This window comes from Necator americanus, chromosome V, assembly GCF_031761385.1.
Source record: "Necator americanus strain Aroian chromosome V, whole genome shotgun sequence".
In the NCBI taxonomy this organism is placed as follows: domain Eukaryota; kingdom Metazoa; phylum Nematoda; class Chromadorea; order Rhabditida; family Ancylostomatidae; genus Necator; species Necator americanus.
In genome coordinates this window covers 12,198,328-12,210,987 of record NC_087375.1, presented here as the reverse complement: position 1 = coordinate 12,210,987, position 12,660 = coordinate 12,198,328, and the positions used below count along the sequence as shown (strand labels likewise).

General features: G+C 40.1%; 1 protein-coding gene across 1 annotated transcript; it reads left to right on the top strand.

The window, feature by feature from the left end:
- Nucleotides 1-1,695: 1,695 nt before the first annotated feature.
- RB195_013634 (uncharacterized protein) lies at nucleotides 1,696-9,144 on the top strand (the record flags this gene model as incomplete). The annotated part of the gene is made up of 8 exons (XM_064203545.1): nucleotides 1,696-1,893; nucleotides 1,958-2,073; nucleotides 6,819-6,978; nucleotides 7,072-7,260; nucleotides 7,715-7,835; nucleotides 7,915-8,044; nucleotides 8,897-9,004; nucleotides 9,063-9,144. 8 exons carry the CDS (start codon nucleotides 1,696-1,698, stop codon nucleotides 9,142-9,144), a joined length of 1,104 nt encoding a protein of 367 aa, XP_064059426.1.
- Nucleotides 9,145-12,660: the final 3,516 nt, after the last annotated feature.

The window sequence follows — 12,660 nt, the reverse complement described above, 5'->3', positions numbered from 1 at the left end:
GACAAACTGATGTCGATGAAGATATATGAGGTCCGCTGAAACAACAGGAATTCTGCGACGACATCATTTTGAGTCGGGGAACAGTATTTATGAGGCCGACGTCTACGAATGAATGGCTCAACGTTAATTGCTTTGAATTTCTTGCTGTCGTCTGGCCATGTAATTCGCTTCGAATAGAACACAGCTTGCTTGCTGTCGACAGACGAGACTCTTTCACCATGAGATGCTTACAATTTTCCGAGAGAATACTGACAAGGAACTACTCGGCAAGCGTCCAGACACCACGTCCAAGCAATATTAGCAATATAATAGAAGAACAATTCTATTTTTTCAGAGAAAGAGCGAGAGGGAGGGAATCCATCCTTAAAAGGATATTTCATTTCAACGCTCAACGTTTCACTCCTTTTGGCTTATGTTGCAACATTTAATCCCCTAGGATCGGTGTTCCATGCATGCAAGATAGGATAGAGTAGAGGTCTTCTAGGTTTTCTTAGCATGTTTTATGTTTATCTATGCATATATTCTCAATAATTTATAGCTACGATCGTATGAATGAATTGCTCCTTCTCATGCAAATTGGAAATTTTCTCCAATGACTTCTCTTGACATGAGGCTAAGAGTCGAACAGATTAACATAACATTATATTTGGTTACCGTATGATTAACCTGGATTCCATTTCCACGGAAAATACCTCAATTTTTCCAAAGTTTCTTGATGTTTTTTTTAAGTCTATTTCAAAGGGATTTTATTCGTAATTTTTTGTGTTGTGCCTCTTCTTGTCAGTATTCTTATTGAAATTGGTTTACGTTCCAGTTAGTATATTTGGTTATGCTTTTCCTTACTATATTTCTCCTTCATTTTTAGGTCACTAATGCACTTCTCCACCATTGAACATAGAAAATAAATAGATAAATAGGGAATCCTCCTAACCCTTATTGACTTTCTTCTTCTCTTTATCCTGTTAATTTTATTATTCATTTTATTGTTTTCATTCATTCATTCATCCACTCATCGCCCTAAATATCTTCTTCCCCACTTTATTCCTCCAATCGTTTATTCATTTTTCACTTATTTTTGAGTGCATTCATTCTAGCGTTTTCATTTTTTTCTTTTCTTTCTTTTTTTTCGAATAATTCATTTACTGAGCTGTATTGTGTCATAAGCATAAGTTTCATTTCTAGAAGTTCTTCTTTCATGAATATTTCAGTTCATTTTTTATCCCAGTTTTTTTTTTTTGCTCAGAAAATATATTCTGTGAATGAAACTTCTCGAACAGGGAAGATGATGCGAAGAAATGTTTTACTCATATTTTAGAGAGTCTATCTTATATTTCTTCTTAAGACATCAATTTGAGTTGTCATATGATGTTCCACCCAACTAACTGTCGTCAACTGGATTTGGCTATGACATTCTGTCACGACTTCACTTCTTGGATATTTTTCCCTGTTAAATTGAAGAAATGTGTTCTCAACTTGTTTCTACGTTTGCGCACTTGTGCTTTCTTCTATTAATTGGCTTATTCACTGTAATTACATGTCTACGTCGGGAGTGCAGTGTTTATGTCACATGTAGAAATGAGTTGATTTCACTCGAGAGTGCTACGTTTTCACGAACTCACCGTTAGGATTCGATTAGTTCTAACGTTGTCGTTGTTGTCGCTTCAGGTGTGTATTTTCAGTGTTTGGTGTCCTTTCATGGATAACACGACGTCGTCCGGCGCCGTAATGCGTCACGAAGCGTCGGATTACATTCAAATGGTGTTGTTCCTATCCTTTATGGCGATTGGCCTCCCAGTTAATATTTCCACATTGATCTATATGCTAAGACGATATCGTCATGCAAAAAGCTTTTTGCTACTCTTACACATTAATCTGAATATTTCGGATATTTTGGTGAGCAAAAACCATTTATTCTATATTCTTCTTCCATAATTCGACATCGCATCCTGATTTTCAGGTGCTAGGAGTCTATGTACCTGGTTTAATTGGATGGCTGATCACCCTGGAGTGGAAAGGAGGTGCGCTTCTATGCAAAGTAATGCGGTTCGTCGATGTCTTCGTATTAGCGATAAGGTTCGGTTTTATTGCTGCGATTTTGGCTAAATAATAAGGACCTCATGGATCTATTTAAAATCCTATGGATTTATTTATTTGAAATAGATCACATTACAGTGTGAGTGTGATGTGGTGTTATGCATCTCTTCAAAAATTATTAAATTCTTTTTTTTTGAAATAAATTTTGGGGAGATCCATTATACTACAGTTATACTACAGCAAAACTGTAAGAAAAATTTTGTGAAAATGTAGGAAATAATGAAAAATTATGTATAGCATGTGGCTATGGGACGAAAAGCAAATTTGCTGGATCAATTAGTTTAGGTGTGGCATAACTGAAAGGAAATCAGAAGCGGAGGAAAACAGCTTTAGGTGGATAAACTTCAGGGAATAGATTACCTTCAAACCCTATTTAATTGATAAATGTTAGTGCGGGTTCCTAACATCCCAAGATTCCAATGGAAGAGAATACCTGAACAATATATGAGAGACGTTCGAGAGGTCAAGAAAAATAGTTCTGGATTTTTCTGTTTATATCGCTTTGGGTCATTTTTTTATCATAGAACAACAGACAGTTGTTAACGGTAGGAGTTCCTAAAATATTTATCCATCCAAGCTATGGACCTAGGCAAATTAACAAATTTATGATTCAATAAACTTATGTGAGTAGAAAATATGTAATTGGACTAAAATTATTCTTGCTTTAATGAAAGGGTAAACTAGAAATGCTATTCCTGCTTTGATATGCCTAAAATTCCGATGAATATTTCCTAAATTTATACGTCCTGAGTATTTCAGGAAATAGATTTCTTTTGAATATCCATCTGTGTCAGAAAATATAGCGTAATTCAGTGGATGGATCAGTTAAAATGACGGTTACTGTGCTTTTGTTGGCAAAACACGTGAAAAGTTCACGTCTTACGTAATAATATTTTCACTTCCAACTATTTTTTTTACACTCAAACACAATTAGGGCTCTTTGTAACTTCATTTCGTTCGTTGCCTCTCTTTATTTTCCAGTTATTATGAACTCTGGGGGAAAAAGAATTTGAAGTTTCAAATTTTATTCTCTTTCAACTCCAGTTTTTCTCAAGTGCAGTAGCAGTTTCTTCTAATCGAACAACTGAATGAAATTGCATTTTCTTATAATGATGTCTGACAGAATATATTAGAAATTGGAATGGCTTTTTTCCGAAAATCCAGGGATCTTGGGCTTGCTTTTCTTCCATCCAATATGCATGTATGCGATGCGGCGATGAGCTCACCCAAACACTTATTGTCATACATGCGTTAGTTGGAGCTGGTGCTGCTGCCCTATCCCACCTCCACCACTTTAAAGTGGTTGGCGAAGACTCCTTCACCTAAGTTCCAGTTACCACGAGAAGATAGAAAAAAAAGAAAAGAGATAGAATATTTAGGTGCTGAAAGGTGTAATGCAGTAAATGCAGTAGTGCGAAACAAGGGATCAATGTTTTGAAGGAGTTACCCGGGAATGTGCAGTTGGACACCCGGGAATGTGCAGTTAGAGATAGTCGCTGCCTGCGAAAATTTGTGAAATTAAACAGCTCATTTCTCCGTTCAGAGGAGAAATCGCTGTGCAATGAAGGGTGTTCGGAGATACGTGATGAAGGGGATGTGACAAATTATACGTTACACAACATTCAATATGGTTCCGTTTCCGCTGAAAAATTGGAAACCAAATTAGGGCACGAAAAAGTGAGCGATTTCTACTTCGATGGCATAACTTTGTTGTAAGAGAACCTGACACAAAATGGACGGTGTAAGGGGATAGAGGACAAAATCTGCTACATCTTGTCAAACTTGTTTTTTCACTCTAAAGACTGAAGTGAAACAAGTGGACCTGAAAGCAGAGACCGAAGCGTTTTTTTCTTCTTTTTTCACTTATTCGAAACAGGTAAATGCTGCATAATAGAAAAATTTTTAGTTTATATTCTATCGAAAATGATACAACATGTTGAAAAAGTCGTTAAAATCCTTTTCTTTGAAGGCATCACACCACTTATCTAAGGTGGTACGGATTTCAGGTGGAGTATTCGTATACGGGATGGGAAACTATGGAGAGGGAGGTGATTCCGTCCATTTCTTCCTAATTGCCGTAAAAACGGCCCGGAAGATGCGGCGCGTGCACAAGGCTGGCGCGCTCCAGTCGAACTCCTTGTAGAAAATAGTGCGCCGTAAAAAACGGCCCCGAAGATACGGCCCGAAGCCGTATCTTCGGGGCCGTTTTTTACGGCAGTTGGGAAGAAATGGACAGAATCACCCCCTCTCCATAATCTACTATCCCGTATACGAATACTCCACCTTAAATCCGTACTACCTCAGATTCGCGGAGTGCTGCTCTGTTCTCTTTCCTGCTGCTAAATTCTCCTGCTAGACAGTCAGAGAGAATGATGAGACACCATCGGGATGGAGCAGGAAGTTATTCAGAAAAATATCTTTCCTGAAGTGCAAAAAAAAAACAAGCAATTTTTTTGGATTTGGAACGCACTTTCACGAACCAATCGGGCATCCCCTGTGTAGACTGAAGAAAATAAGGCAGATATGCATCCTTCACTGGATCCTTAGGTTTCCAAAGAACTGAGTTGTTCAAGACCAAACTTGCTCTTGAAGGTGGCAATAAAAGCACTTCTGTAACTTAAAGGCATCACCCCACGAATCTGAGATGGTGCAGATTTCAGGTGGAGTATTCGTATACGGGATGGGAAACTATGGAGAGAGAGGGTGGGGGGGGGGGGGGGGGTGATTCCGTCCATTTCTTCCTAATTGCCGTAAAAAACGGCCCGGAAGATGCGGCGCCGCACAAGGCTGGCGCGCTCCAGTCGGACTCGCTGTAGAAAATAGTGCGCCAAAACGCCTGAAGCCGTATCTTCCGGGCCGTTTTTTACGGCAATTAGGAAGAAATGGATGGAATCACTCCCATCTCCATAAACTCCCGTCCCGTATACGAATACTCCACCTGAAATCCGTACCATCTCAGATTCGTGGAATGATGCCTTTAAAACACCCTTCGGTCTGCCTTTTCGGCAAACACTTGTAGCAAATTCCTTTCTCTTTTGCCTATACTGTGTCCAGCGCGCCTACTTCGAACTGGATTTTGAAATATCTGAAATGACAATACATGTGCAAGTGCTCAACGTGATAACTCGTCATGCAGCACTTCTATGGGAACCCCGTTGGGAATTTATATAACATATAAATTTAATTTACGACTTTTATGTGTGCATATACACATTTATAATGTTCGGTGTATGTAAGTGCTGTTTTTTCTTACACTCCCTTGTCCTCCTAGCTGCTCCTTCGCCCCCGTAGTTGTTAATTCGCTTTCATAGTGGCTCATTTAATTACGATTCAGAAGAAGATGCATGTTATGTTGTTGCTGTTGTTGCTCCTAGTTGAATAAGTGATTGAATCGCTGCCAAAAAAGTTTGCATTATGGCAACTCTTAGCTAGCAAGACTGATTCCCCTTAGTCATATCGTAGATTATGAACCCTTAGCTGAATGACGATGTTTTAGTGCAAACATTCAATTTATTCAATTACAAGATGGGGCTAACCTCCCACACATAGGAAAGGTACGGTTCCGACCTACTGCATCCAAGCTTCTTGATAATCAGTGAGCTGTGAAGAAAAGGAGGTTGCTGGAAAGATTCTATGAGTGTCATTCTTTGCCCATGATCCGGCTGTCCTTGTATCTTGGGATGGTGAATAAAAAAAATGAAAAATCAAACCCATCAGTGACTTATTCTCTCAAGCACCTTATCAGATCTCAGAAAGCATTCAAACGGTAAGTAAAGCCGAAATCAACACATCGGCTAATGCTTACCTCATTTGTTATATTTGGTAAAGCAACAGACCATCACAACTACCTACCACAACTACGAGTCACGAGGGTTTTTTTGTAGGGGCCTGACGGCCTGTCCGTAGATCAAAAGATGCTCAGAGATTGATATGGGGCTAGTGCATTTGTGATCGCAGTGCACTAATCGTTCCTGTTCATTTTTAGATCCAAAATTCCTTTACTGTTCTGCATGCTGTGATCTCGGACTCGAACGATAGTATAGTAACTTCTACCTCGACTTCGGAAATTTGATGACGTATTCTACGCTGGCGGCGGGTGTAGTATAGCGGTTAGATTCAAGGTTCCGCTTCCTGCACGATCGATCGGAGGTTCGAATCCGCCCTAGTGCTCACCAAGCCTTTCATCCCTCCGGGGTCGATAAATTGGTACCAGACTTGTCTGGGAGGATAAAAACACTGACTTGACACATCGGCTAGTCACCGCAAGTCATTGTACGGCCAGCTACACGTTCGTAAACCTCAAACGATTCTGAATTGAAGTGAACGTGGCTGCGCATCCCAAGCGGATTGATTAACGCAGGAAACTTTAGTTTTGACTTTATTCTACGCTGCGCTCCGAGCGAAGTGAAGATTTCAAATTTTGCAAGTCCGTCTAGATGCTCCTTGAACGGTATACACAGTGAGCGTCGCTTTCCCCTATTTAATCGTCACCGCACAACCTGGACGTGATACGATACACTGTTCCCGGTGCCATACAATCACGCTCTTTGCGTGCGAGCAAATAAGACAGCTGCGAGTTGCGCAGAGTCGGCCTTACGGGTGGTACTAGGGCGGCTAGATGGATCATGTAGTTACAGCGGAACCACTTATGGACTAGGTTACACCCACGCCTTGATGTATAATAATTCATTCAGTGGTAATTCTCCAAGACATTTTCTTTTCAGTTCCAATATTATGGTCTGTATTGCGTTGTATCGCTTGTACGCTCTTCGTTATCCGCTTTGGATCTCAGCAGTTGGACATAGTCGAGTACCGCGGATGCTTCTTTTGGCTTGGGGCACTGGTGTTGTGTCAATGTTGCCGCAGTTATACGTTTGGAGAGAGGTACTCTTTGAAACAATCCTCCTCCCCTACGCTTTGACTCCTTTCTGCTTCCACCAGGCAAAAAAAAACAGGTTAATTCGGTACTGTTTTCAGGTGAATTTTGGAAATTTTCATCAATGTGTAACTATGTGGACGGAGAAAATCAATTTGGGGGGCGGTAATCGTACCCTAATGACGGACATGGATTTTAAACTTATGAAATTATACGGGATCCAGAATGCTTTCATCACTTTCTATGTCCCATTGGTAATTCTTGTCGTCTGCTATGTACTGATACTAAAGGTTTGTTTAGTTTTCATTTCTCTTGATTCTCCTTCGTTTTTTTGACATTTGTTGGATCCCGGGACAAAGAAATGTTCGAAATGTAGGTGCAACATTTTCCAGAAGCTTTTTGCTATTTACGTTGGAAACATATTTTGCATATACTTTTTGGTCTTTCGTATATCTATCGTATTATTTCCCCCGGGAAGGAAAAAAATCTATTTTATGTGATGTCTAACATTTAACGCACGCAGCAGCTTAACGTAGCACGCATTGCATTGCTTTGCAGCATGCGTTGCAACGTGCTTTACGTCGTTTTAACCTGACTAAGAACAATTATAAATATGGAAAAAAACAAATTGAGAAAACCAAGCCATTGAAGTGAAGAAACAGTGGAGACATTGTCTTCTTCTCCGCAGAAACTATGGATTTTCTGCTCATTAACTGACTCTTTGCACCAGATAGGTTTTTCCAGGACATCTATAAGACGTTGAACGCTTCTGAACCAGAAATGTCTTCGGCATTATACCTGTCCGAACTTAGCAAACTCTCGACGTTTAATAAACGATGGCCAAAGAAGGAAAAAGAAAGCACTGGTGAGTTTTTGAAGCTTTTATCTTTTTTTTTCGAAAAAAAGGCTACGGCATTAGAAATTTACTGCACATTTTTTTACAGTGTCCTTAACAACAAGAACCATACGGGGTCAGGATAAGCTGCGACGCGCTAAGGTGCGATCTTTACGGATCACGCTATTGTTAATACTGGTTTATGTCATCACTTGGTTGCCGAATAACTTGCTATCATGGTAGGTTAACTGCTCTAACATCTCAGTATCAATGCTGTAAAGATTTAACGGCAAAATGAAGTATTGTAAAGAAAAATATTGGGTAAAAAAAGGCTGGAATCGAGCGAAATGCTGTCTCTAGGGGGGGGGGAGGAGGAGGAGCATTCTTTTGGAGGAGGGGTGCGGTAGAGACGCTATGATTGGCTAATATATTCCCTACCATGTATTTTGCAACAGTTCGCATAGTTCCTGCTCATCGCTCAATCCTGCTTTGCTATGTTAAAGGCATCACGCCACGAATCTGTGTGGTGCGGGTCTCAGGTGGGTTATGTCTACATGGGTCGTAGATTATGGGGAGGAGGGTGATCCCGTCCATTTCTTCCTAATTGCCGCAAAAAACGACCCGGAAGATGCGGATTCGAGCGTTCCGGGGCGCTACTTTCTACGACGAGTTCGATTGGAGCGTGCCAGCCTTGTGCACCCGCCTCATCTTCTGAGCCGTTTTTTACGGCAATTAGGAAGAAATGGACGGAATTACCTTGTTTCTCATAACCCACCTGAAACCCGCACCACACAGATTCGTGGCGTGATGCCTTTAAAATTAGAATCTTAGTGCGAAAGATTGAATTGGAAAGCAAAGTATCCATCATTGCATCATCTTCTGAGAACGTTTAATTCAAGCAATTCTACTCTTTTATTTGCTTATTTGATACATTTGTTACAGTTCTAAAAGTCAAAGAAAAAGCAGGTTTACATACATCCTTCCAGGAATTTCGAAATATTACCGTTAAGAGTACTGTAAAGAGAGTTACTTATCGTCACATTTTTGCTTGAAAACACTCTCGTTTCAGCACTTACTGCTTTGCATTTTAGGTGGATGGTGATTTCGTTCGATTCGTATCGAGACCATCAGGATGCAACATATCCTTTAGCTTTTCTGGTAGTCTTAAACAGTGTCATCAATCCTTTCATCTACGGCAGGTAAATGAAGGAAAAGTCTTGCTGTTATGAGAAAACATCGTCAAGACTCGTAATTAAGGTGCCAAGGACTAAAACTTATGTTCGGATGCAGTCAAATAGAAAAACGACCGAAGAAGGTATGCAGTATGCTGCGATGTTAGCTGTTATGCTACTATGTACATAAAATAACACGTTGATCTCTGACACAAATAAAATATTCAGATATTTTTTCTTTTCTCCTCCGTTTCCTCTCACCATTCTTTGTTTCAAACTGGTTGACGGAAATGAAAACATCTTATTTGTCCTCTTCCCTTTTTAGATGAACTGTGTCTTCTCAGAGCGAGGCTGACTGCGTTAAAAGCGCATATTAAAAGTGTACATATATTATTACAAAATTTTTGCTTTTATTTTGTGATATATGTTCTAATATGCACTTTCTAGTTGAAGCATAGATGCAATGAAACTTCATCTTGAGAATTTGCTCTGAGGCCTAATATTTCATGAAATGTGAAACTTACTCCTAAAACATTTCATCCCTTATTTATTTGGATTGTGGGCGGCCGATTCCGTAAAAAAAGTTGAATTTTTCCTGCACGATTTCGTTGTGTACAAATAGGAAACGAACTTGTGCGGCGGAAATCTGAGTTGCTGCCAGAAAACCAAAGAGAACTATGTGCGTTTGCTACTTACAATGCTCTAGCAACTACAAAAATAGAACCATTGAGAAGTGGTTGTTGATGAGTGTCGGCAACTAAAATTTTGTTTTTCTGTAATGTGTTTCAAACGAGATAAAAATGAGAAAGTGAAATTAGTCAGGGATACATAGTCATCGTAAAACGTGTAGTACAAGGATGAGACGACGCGCCCTTGATGAAGACGTGCACAATGCTCCATGTGCACTATGTAGAAAGTCTCCTTGACTTTTTTTCCTTCTGCTTCTTATAGTTCTAACTACATTCTACTATAAAAGTGCATGAATAAACTTATTATACGGAGAAAAAAACAGACATAAATTCCTAAAAGGTAAGATCTTACTTAGCTACGACTCCTATCGATGCAATATTATAAGAGAAAATTAAAAACCTTAAAAATAAGAACACAATTCTCAGTAGTTTAATGTTAGTTTAATTCCCTTGTTCCCTTGTTCCCTTGTTCGACCAACGAGGTCCAGGTGAAACTTTATTTATGGTATTTATTTGTGACCTTTCGACAAACGCGTCGTTATCAGAAGCTTAAAAATGCCTCGACGTTTTTTTCGTGCTAATTTAACACCCAATTTCGAACTGCGAATAACACAGTGGGAATCACACGTTTATAAAGGATTCCTCTCTACATTCCTTCTCCGTTTCATTAAAGTCATCAACCAACGAATCTGAAGTAGTGTGGATTTCCAACGGTCAGAGACTATACGGGATCGCACATTGCAGAAACAGGTGTGATTCCGCTCATTTCTTGCTAATCGCCGTGGAAAACGACCCAGAAGATGCGGCTTCGAGCTTTCCGGGACGCTATTTTCTACAACGAGTTCTACTGGAGCGCGCCAGCCCTGTGCGCACATTTTTCGGGCCTTTTTAAAGGCAATCAGGAAGAAATGGACGGAATCACCTTCTTCCCCACAATCTGCGACCTTGTTTAGGCGTAACCCATCTTAAACACGCACCACCTCAGATTTGTTGGGTGATGTCTTTAACTGCTGTGATTCATCGGGCTCTTGATGATGATGTTATATTGGTGAACATCACGAACGACAGTACAAAGCGCCAGCTGGTTCGTAACAAACTCTACAATATGCATTATTATGTCATTATGTTGCGTTGTTTGCCCATACGATAAGACTGGAGATCCTGCGACGGTCGGAGCAACCTTGCAGACAGAGGGCAGTGCCATTAATATTGAGGAAAATCGAAGGATGCTGAGCTTGCGTAACAAAGAACATTTGGTTGAAAAAGTCGTGGACGTTTGATGACACTATTAGGCGACACAGGAATGAGAAACATGAGGTAAATGAGTTTGAAATAAAGTGTATGATAATAGTCCACGAAAAACAATTATCTGCTAGGAGACCATCAGAAGAATTTTGGATTTCCGTCAGCAATTCAGCCATGAATGTAAAGATGAGTGCTTTTCTATTGCTTGTGACGTTATGCTGTTCGTAATCTCTTTGAGCCATAAAATTGTCCGCCATTCGGTTCCTTCCAGATAAAGCTATCCAGATACGAATATTTAAGAGTACTGCACAGTGTGTGCATCTCAATCCCTATGCGTGACAATCTGTAGGAATGCAGTGCCTCACCCGCTCCGCTAGTCGGTGAGACTGCCTACCTTGTTTTTTCTTTGGAGTCACTTTGTTCGTTGTTCCCGCGTGGCGTACTCAAAGCGGTATCAGGGCTTGGCAGGAAGAGAGGAGGAGTTTGATGGGATATGCATAACACCAAAAGTCTTGAACAATTTTTATACCTTTGATAAAGACAAGGTTGTCAAAACGTAAGGGCAGAAATAACGTTTCAGCAAAGCTTCGTTGGCAAAACAACAAAACATGGATCCAGTTCACAATGCCGAAGTTTCAAGAAGAAAAGACTCGGAGATTCTTAGTCGAAGAAGCTTTCCACATTCTGTAGAGGCAGCTCAGTGCCGGCCTTCACCGAGGTCGCCATGTTACAACACCTTTTATGCTTACTCTACATCTTATTCGAAACGACTACTGTAAATAAAGGAGAAATAACCGATTCTTTGTTTAAATTTTGAGAAACTTCCGATAGCCTTATCTTACTTGCTGTTCGAGTTCTTCTTATCAGAACTTGAAAGATTTACGCGAATCCTTCCGAGAACATAAACAGAAAGTGATGAAGTGGAAAATCGATGTCTCTCAAAGGATTATGATTTTCAGTGCATGAAAAATCGCAAGGGAATCCTCTAGAAAACTTCGTTATTTAGAATGTCTGTGTTGACTGACATAAATTAGCGCCAGAGCCTAGGACATTCTTAATGTCCACCAATATGTCTCCCATTCGTATCGTTTCCCTTGTTTTTCAGCAAAAATTTAAGCTGTAGGAGTCCATAAACCGTGGAGTTCGGCGTTTGCTCCGGTTATTTGAATGGAGATATGCATTCCATTAGTTTTGGGGCCAAAAGAAATAGCACGAAAACTCCTACATTTGCAAAGGGAAATCTTTTCGAAAAAAAGTCTACGGAAATCGTGCTATATAATAACGGACTCATTCTGTCACGTGCTTCCGCATGCTTATGTGTGTAACGAAATTCCAGAAAGCAGTGAGACAGGGCCAACGACGTTAGGCAGATGTGCTGGCGCCGCAAAGAGGTAGAATGAGGTGAGTCGGATCCCATGGTGTCGAATTGGTGCGCAGGCGCCAGCAAAGGGTAAAATGATGTGAGACGAGTTCCAAATATCTGATTGTTAGCAGGTTAAATGATCTGATGTAGAACCTTTTCTTTATCAGTTCGATAATGACGTTCACAACATTCCATGTTAGCACATCATTCTGTGCTAATCGCTGAGAGAAAAGAAGAGGAGAACTCACACCTTTGGTAATATTTTCAAATTGTGGCAGTCTCAAAGGACAACCAGATGTCTGATGTCCGATGTTAGTCGAATGTTCACACTGGTAATAAATAAAAGATGAGAAAATCATTAAAAATAAAATCAAATAGGCAAAGAT